This window comes from Bison bison, unplaced genomic scaffold (genome assembly GCF_000754665.1).
Source record: "Bison bison bison isolate TAMUID 2011002044 unplaced genomic scaffold, Bison_UMD1.0 scf7180017864317, whole genome shotgun sequence".
Taxonomy (NCBI): Eukaryota; Metazoa; Chordata; class Mammalia; order Artiodactyla; family Bovidae; genus Bison; species Bison bison.
In genome coordinates this window covers 9,530,343-9,538,503 of record NW_011494889.1, presented here as the reverse complement: position 1 = coordinate 9,538,503, position 8,161 = coordinate 9,530,343, and the positions used below count along the sequence as shown (strand labels likewise).

The 8,161-nt window shown below is 46.1% G+C and overlaps 1 protein-coding gene across 1 annotated transcript in view; it reads left to right on the top strand.

The window, feature by feature from the left end:
* Positions 1 to 945: 945 nt before the first annotated feature.
* Positions 946 to 8,161, top strand: part of SCPEP1 (serine carboxypeptidase 1) — a 34,574-nt gene continuing 27,358 nt past the window's right edge. The window contains exons 1-2 of the mRNA XM_010852923.1: positions 946 to 1,059; positions 3,982 to 4,130. Of these exons, the coding sequence (XP_010851225.1) occupies positions 996 to 1,059; positions 3,982 to 4,130 (213 nt within the window). The 5' untranslated portion in view covers positions 946 to 995. The remainder of the gene's footprint in view (positions 1,060 to 3,981; positions 4,131 to 8,161) is intronic.

Below are 8,161 nucleotides of genomic sequence, written 5' to 3'. Positions count from 1 at the left end.
GGAAATGGCGATGGACAGGGAAGCCTGGCGTGCTGCAGTCCATGGGGTCACAAAGAGTCGGACAGGACTGAGCAACTGAACTGAACTGATTTAGGAGTAACCTGACCCTCACACAGCCCTGCAGTTTTGTTTCCTAGCTGTAAGAGGAGTTATTCGGTACACCCTAAGATAAAAATGACCTACACACACACACTTGCATCCGTTTTTCCCTTCCCCTTCCCAAACCTCTAATTGCCTGTTTGAAACGACTGTTGTCATGTTAATAACACAGAATTAAGATGACGACAAATTACCAAGAAAAAAAAAACAAAATAAAAAACATTTACTATTGTATTTTAAAGGATGACGTAAAGCGCTAGAGGGGGGAAAAATCTCAAATGCTAACAATATTTACGTAGTGTCTAAATTTTTTCCAAATTTCCAATATGTCTATAATATACGTAATTTTAAAGGAAAAATAATTTTAAGAACAAATCTGTGAAAATGGAAGCCCACAGCTTCCAATGACCATCTGACCATTAATCTGATTTGGGGCAGATGCAGCAGTCTGAAAGGCAAGGTCTTTTGCTGGGGAAGGAAGAGATGGGCGGGGGCAGGAAAAGCAGTCCTCTGGTTATTTCTCTGTAGCGTCTCAGTACTGTCGTACAATCCAAGTCAAATCAATGCATTAAGCGCCTCTTCCTTTCTGCTTGTCCCCAAAACGGAAAGACAGGCGTAGCGGGGCGAAACGGAACACCCCGGACGCGGCTCCAGGGATGCCGCTGGGGCCGATCTGCAGAGGGCGCCCGGAATGCTGCCAGCCGCTCAGCCCGCCCAAGCTTCTCCTCAAGCCCCGCCCTAGCTTCTCACAAGCCCCGCCCACCCGAATCCCCCGCTCCGCCCCCCGCTCCAGACCCCCCGCCCCCTCCCCCGCCCGGCTTTGCCTCCGCCCGCCCCAGTCACGTGGTGAGGCGCCGAGACCAGCCGGTAGCTGATGCAGTCGCAGGGTATTCATCATGGAGCTGGCCCCGCGAAACTGTCCTGTGCCGCTGCTGCTGCTGCTTTTGGGCCTGAGCACGGGTAGGTTCGGGCAAAAGATGCTTCAGCGCCCGGTGCCTCCTTCTCTCCTCCAGGGATGAGAATCAGTTAGTGGGTTTGTGCTTTTTAAACCGTATTCCTTTCCCCCTGTTTCTACCTTGTGGAATTATTTTGCTTTTGAAACTCACTCAGTGTTTTAAATTCAGAGTTATTTTTCTACTTTTTTTCTGACTCTGAGTATTCTGATGCTTCCTTTCTCCCCTGCGCATAGTTAGAAGCAGTTTTGCAACATGTAAGGTTTGGAGAAGCTGATGATCAATGAAGTTTCCACTATCTAAGGGCCACCTCCCTCTTCCTGCCGTGATTGGCTGCAAAATGAGATTATAAATTGTTGTTGTTGTTGTTTTAAGCTGAAACACTGTCCAGAAAACTCTAAAAAATAATACCACAAATGGGACACTTTATTGAGAGTAAGACTTTCTCCCTGTACCTAATCAGAACAGGCAAGATAATATCTTCCCTTATTGCACTCCTTTTTGACAAAAACCAGTTCGTGTTTAATATGATGACTTGCAAGTTGATTTTCAGTCTTTTCTTCAAGCAAAATGACTCCTGATCTGAATCAAGAACTGAGAATTACAACTGGCCACAGACTTGTCTTGTGATCTGAGTTGCTTAACTTGTTTGCCCTTCTGTAAAATGGGGATCATATGACCCTTCTGCTTGTGCCTGGGAACTGTCCAATAGGTTGCCCACCAGATTTTAAGTGGTCACTGGCAGGGAGGCTTCCCTGGTGGCTCAGCAGTAAAGGATCTGCCTGCAGTGCAGGAGATGCGGGTTCGATCCCTGGGTTGAGAAAATCCCCTGGAAAAGGAAATGGGAACCCACTCCAGTATTCTGGCGATGGCACCCCACTCCAGTACTCTTGCCTAGAAAATCCCACAGACAGAGGAGCCTGGAAGGCTGCAGTCCATGGGGTCGCTGAGGGTCCGACACAACTGAGCAACTTCACTTTCACTTTTCACTTTCATGTATTGGAGAAGAAAATGGCAACCCACTCCAGTGTTCTTGCCTGGAGAATCCCAGGGACGGGGGAGCCTGTGGGCTGCTGTCTATGGGGTGGCACAGAGTCGGACACGACTGAAGTGACCTAGCAGCAGCAGCCAGTATTCTTGCCTGGGAAATTCCGTGGACAGAGGAGCCTGGTGGGCTACAGTCCATGGGGTCCCAAAAGAGTTGGACCCAACTTAGGGTCTAAACAGCAACAACCAACACTATCAGGAAAGGGAGGAGTGCCAGAGTGTAAGTTAAAACAGACCAAGCCTTATCTGCCATTTTCAAGGAGACTGGAATTTTGTGTTACTTGGTGTGTACTATCTTACAGCTGTATCTATAATAAACATTCCAGCCTTTCTGTTTTGCTCATCAGACCACTTTCTGGTTGCCTTAATCTCCATCCTTATTAAGTTTCAAAACAACATTGTCTCCTCACCTACTCTTCTTATCTTGGGGACCAGTTTTTGTCCTTTTACTTGCCACAGAGGCATGAAATTCAAAAAAGAGGAAGTAGAGGCAGAAAACTCTGGTAACCCAGGATCATGCTTTCGTCACGGTTTAACATTAGCCTGTTTTACCCACAGAGTGGTATTTGAGAAAAGAAAAGGTGTCACAGCTTGGAAGTTGTTACGTTAGCAAAGGTGACATAGTTAATGTATTTAACCTACTCTTTTCTGATACATATTTTGCAAATGCTAAAAAAGTTAACTTTGGTTAACTCTAAATTGGAGGAAAATGGGAGTTGTGGGATTAAATAATATATGTATGGCTTCTATAAATTTTCTGCCAAGTTGCCTCCTCAGAAAATTTTGTGCCAGTACGCACTTTTGCGCACAGTGGTGAGGCCAGTCTCCTGACTCGTGCAAATAGAGCTGCTGCCATCTGTCAAATAAGCAAAGGTTTTTTAGTGACCTCATTATTGCTTTAATTTTCATATCTTTGAATATTAGTGATTTTTTTCACGTATTTATGACATTCGTATTTCTGTTTTCATGAATTATTTTCTTGTGGCATTTATCCATTTAATTATTAGGATCTTTTGTTGTTGTTGTTATGACTACTGTTATTTATTGAATGCCTACTAAGTGCTAGGAATTGTCAACTATCTTGATTGTTGCAAAGATCATATTTTTTAATTGATCTAATGATTAAGGAAGTACCCTTCTTCATATTTATTTCTGATCTTTATTTGTTGTTTTGCCTTTTATTTTCATTGTATGGAAATGTAACAAGTTTCTGTCCTCAATGCTCGCTAATTTGCTCTATAGTCCCTGGGAGTCTGCTTAAATCGTTTCCCCATCCAGAGGTCAAAAAAACATCCAACTCTATTTTCATATTTTTTTCACATCTAAATTTTAAAAATGAAATATTTGATCCACTTGGAATTCATTTTAGTTAATAGTGTTAAGAGAGGATCTATATTTCTATTTTTTTTTTTTTTTTGCTTCAAGAAAGCTAACAGTTGCCCTGGCATAATATACTGAGTAATTTTGCCCCACTAACTTGTCGATGCCTCTTTAATTGTATACTAAATGAGAAACCAAAATCAATGTGATGCATTTTGAGATGTTTTTTCTTTTTTCCCCTAAATGTAAATCTCTCTCTCTCTTTTAAACAATTATGAGCATGTTTCATGCCTTCCTGTTAAAAATCCAAACATTACAGAGGGTGTAGAGGAAAATGTGAAAGCTTTCAGCCCCCTGGGCCTCTGTTAAGTTGGGTTTGTTTTTTCATAAGCTGAAAATTTATTCAATCTAAGTTGAATTTTTTTTCTTTATCTCCACAATGTATTGAAGTAAATACATAAACATAAACCAAATGACCTGCAGCCTAGCCCAGCCATCCCTCCTGGGCTTGGCATTTACCTGGACATGGACATTCTTCAGGAAAACCGTGTTTGTGTTTCAGGAGCTGTCATCAGCCAGCCCCCGGAAGACAGCAAGGAAGTCTGGGGTTATGTGACTGTCCGGAAGGATGCCCACATGTTCTGGTGGCTCTATTATGCCACCAGCTCCCACAAGAACTTCTCAGAACTGCCCTTGATCATGTGGCTTCAGGTAAAAGTAGTTTTACTGCCTGACCTGAGGTTGAGGCCAGGTTTCCCCAACTTACCATCTTGCTCACCTTTAAAGGCTCACAGCTCAGCAGTGAAGAACTGATGTGGTTTAGCAGCGAGGTAGGGGTCTCCTAGACTTGAGGATTCAGCATCCTTCTGAGGCAGACAAAGGCAGTGTTATTGCCAAGGAAGCCAAATCAGAGAGTGAGAGGTTCTGGCCTTTTGCTGGGGTCCTTTTGTACTAAGCCCAAACCAGACAGGGGCAGGAACCCTTACCGGATGCTCTTAAAGTCACATTTGACAATATGTTGATACAAAGTGTTTCTGGAAGGTTCCAAAGCAAAAACTGAGCTACCCTGACCAGCCTTTCATCTCCCTACCTACCTAGTCCTTTCCTCGACCTGAATTCCTTGCCCTAGAAAAATTGATATTTTGAAAGAACTCAGCCTTTTGTATCAGTGTTGAGTGTTGGGCCCTCTCCTCCGTAAAGTGCATTTGCATTTTAATCTTGAGCTCTGGTGGTAGGATTGAAGACTAGAAACTGGTTGAAAGTTCTTTGAGGGGCAGGCAAAGGATCCTTCCTTCCATTTCTAAAATATCTCTCAGAAGTTGGCCTACACCCACCTGGAATCCACAATCTAGGGAGGGGTTGAGGAACGAAGTCTTGCTTCAACTTCTGGAAACTACAGGCTCGTCCTGGCTGGGATAACTGGTTGCTTACCAGTATGTGGGGGTGCCCTGGTCCTCATCCCCATGAGATGTAAATGTCAATTCGTCCCAAAATGTTGTTATTCCTAAGCAGCTTCCCAGTTCTCCCAGCTTTGCCAATGGATACAGACTTTTTTTTTTAATTGATTGATGATTCCTTTACAGTATTGTAAAGGTTTGATTTCTGTCATACCCAATATGAATTAACCATCAGTGTACATATGTCCCCTCTGTCATGAATCTCCCTCCCACCTCCTACCCATTCCCACCTCTCTAGGTTGCTACAGAGCCCCCGTTTGAGTTCTCTGAGTCTTATAGCAAATTCCCATTGGCCGCCTATTTACATATGTTAGTGTGTACGCATCCATGCTACTCTGTCCATTCATCTCACCCTCTCCCTCTTCTCCCCACCCTTGTCCATAAGTCTGTTCTCTATGTCTGCATCTCCATTCCTGCTCTGCAGACAGATTCGTCAGTGCCATTCTTCTAGATTCCATGTATATGCATTAATATATGATATTTGTCTTTCTCTTTCTGACTCACTTCACTCTGTATAATAGGCTCTAGGTTCATCCACCTCATTAGAACTGACTCAAATGTGTTCCTTTTTCTGGCAGAGTAGTATTCCGTTGCGGAGAAAGCAATGGCACCCCACTCCAGTACTCTTGCCCGGAAAATCCCATGAACAGAGGAGCCTGGTGGGCTGCAGTCCATGGGGTCGCTGAGAGTTGGACACGACTGAGCGACTTGACTTTCACTTTTCACTTTCCTGCATTGGAGAAGGAAATGGCAACCCACTCCAGTGTTCTTGCCTGGAGAATCCCAGGGACGGGGGAGCCTAGTGGGCTGCCGTCTACGGGGTCGCACAGAGTCGGACACGACTGAAGCGACTTAGCAGCAGCAGCAGCAGTATTCCGTTGTATGTATGTAGCACGGCTTCTTTATCCATCTGGCGAGCAGGTCGCTTCCATGTCTTGGCTATTGTACACAGTGCTGCAGTGGGCACTGGGGTACATGCGTCTTTTTCAGGTTTGGTTTCCTCAGGGTATATGCCCAGGAATGGTATTGCTGGGTCATATGGTGGTTTTATTCCTAGTTTTTTAAGGACTCTCCCTACTGTCTTCCATAGTGGTTTTATCAGTTTACATTCCCACCAGGAGTGCCGGAGGGTTCCCTTTTCTCCACACCCTCTCCAGCACTGGAGGTTTGTGAATTTTTTGTTGATGGCCATTCTGTCTGGAGTGAGGTGATATCTCATGGTAGTTTTGCTTTGCATTTCTCTGACAATGAGCGATGCTGAGCATCTCTTCATGTGTTTATTAGTCCTCTGGGATACACAGTTATTGATGAGATACTGAAGATGAACAGTTTGCAGGGAGGGGCCTTTCTCTCTTAGGATTATGGCAAGTATTCTCTCTGGGAGCTCAGCTGAGGGTGCAGGTAGAAAAATACCTCCAAAGAAGAAGGCATCTGTGTGGCCCGGGGGACTTCTGCGCCTCCCGGGGGCTGGAGATGGAGACACGGCAGGGCTGTCAGCGAAGTCCATGCAGTGGGCACATCCAGGTCTGCCTTACTGCCCCTCATAGCCAAGGCAAAACACTTCCCTTTTTCTGGGCTTTGGTTTTCTAATCTGGGAGATTTCAGTGGTTTTCAAACGTTTTATTAATCAGCAGAACTGTTTCCACTCCAAGTGAAAGCTTACAGACCAGCCAAAGCAGAAGGAAGCAGTGCTGGGTGGAGGTGGGGGGCGGAGCGCCAAGCCCACCCACTCAGCCTCCCCTGGTCCTGCAGCCCCTCAGGCACTTTCTGGGCTTCCGGGAGCAGCGTGAAAACCACTGAATTTCAGAAACTGCAGACCTTTTCCTTTTGGTTGAGCGCAGAGTAGGGCGATTGTTTTATTTGAATGAGTTGCCAACATTTAAAAATCAGGACATTTCCTCCTTTTTTCCAAAAACATAATGACCCGGGGGCTGAACTTTGCCTTCCCAAAGCTGAGTGGTGGGGACCCCCCTTGCCGACCAGCAGGAGCTCCTGACGAGCGGCCACACCTGACCTCTCTGCTCCCTGAGGTGCGCCTCTGGCCCCTGGAAACCATCCGGTTTGTGACCTTTCATTGCTGTGAGCTGCAATGCTATTTGATGGTTTTCAGCTGGCTAATGAACTGGCTCTCCATCCCCCAGAAACCCAAGGGAAGTCAAAAAGAGTAGGGGTAAGAAAGAGATAATTATTGCAGGTTCAAAGAGGCTCTGTTTCAGCAGCCTGCCGAGAACGTGGACACTGGCTTCTCTGGGCGGGCCTTTGAGAACTGAGGTCGTGTCTTCTGAGTGGAGTAGCTCTGAGTGATGTCGTGCGCTGCTTTAAGCAGACTTTCAAGTCATTTAAAGTGTTTCAGTTTGTCCCCTGACACATTTGCCACAGAGTCACTGCACAGCCCTGGGCCGTGACAGTGCCCCATCACAAAGTTCTAGGCAGAAACGATTTTGCAGTAGTACAGTCTTGAGTAAAACAAAACAGGAAAATGGGATTTCTCCCACAAAGACCACACCCCGAAGGTTCCAGCCTCCCTCCCTTTCACTAAGGTTCTATCCCAGCCTAGCAAGTCCACCGGAGAAGGCGATGGCACCCCACTCCAGTACTCTTGCCTGGAAAGTCCCATGGATGGAGGAGCCTGGAAGGCTGCAGTCCATGGGGTCGCGAAAAGTTGGACACGACTGAGCGACTTCACTTTCACTTTTCACTTTCATGCATTGGAGAAGGAAATGGCAAACCACTCCAGTGTTCTTGCCTGGAGAATCCCAGGGACGGGGGAGCCTGGTGGGCTGCTGTCTATGGGGTCGCACAGAGTCGGACACGACTGAAGTGACTTAGCAGAAGCAGCAGCAGCAGCAAGTCCACTAGGGAAAAGGGGCCCAGCTTTCACTCAAAGGACCCTTACTCTTTTTTTCCTGTGTGTGTGTAAATTGAAGTATAGCTGGTGTACAATATTATATAAGTTACAGGTATCAGTTCAGTTCAGTTCAGTCACTCAGTCGTGTCCGACTCTTTGCGACCCCATGAATTGCAGCATGCCAGGCCTCCCTGTCCGTCACCAACTCCCGGAGTTCACTCAGACTCACGTCCATTGAGTCGGTGATGCTATCCAGCTATCTCATCCTCTGTCATCCCCTTCTCCTCCTGCCCCCAATCCCTCCCAGCATCAGAGTCTTTTCCAATGAGTCAACTCTTCACATGAGGTAGCCAAAATACCGGAGTTTCAGCTTTAGCATCATTCCTTCCAAAGAACACCCAGGACTGATCTCCTTTAGAATGGACTGGTTGGATCTC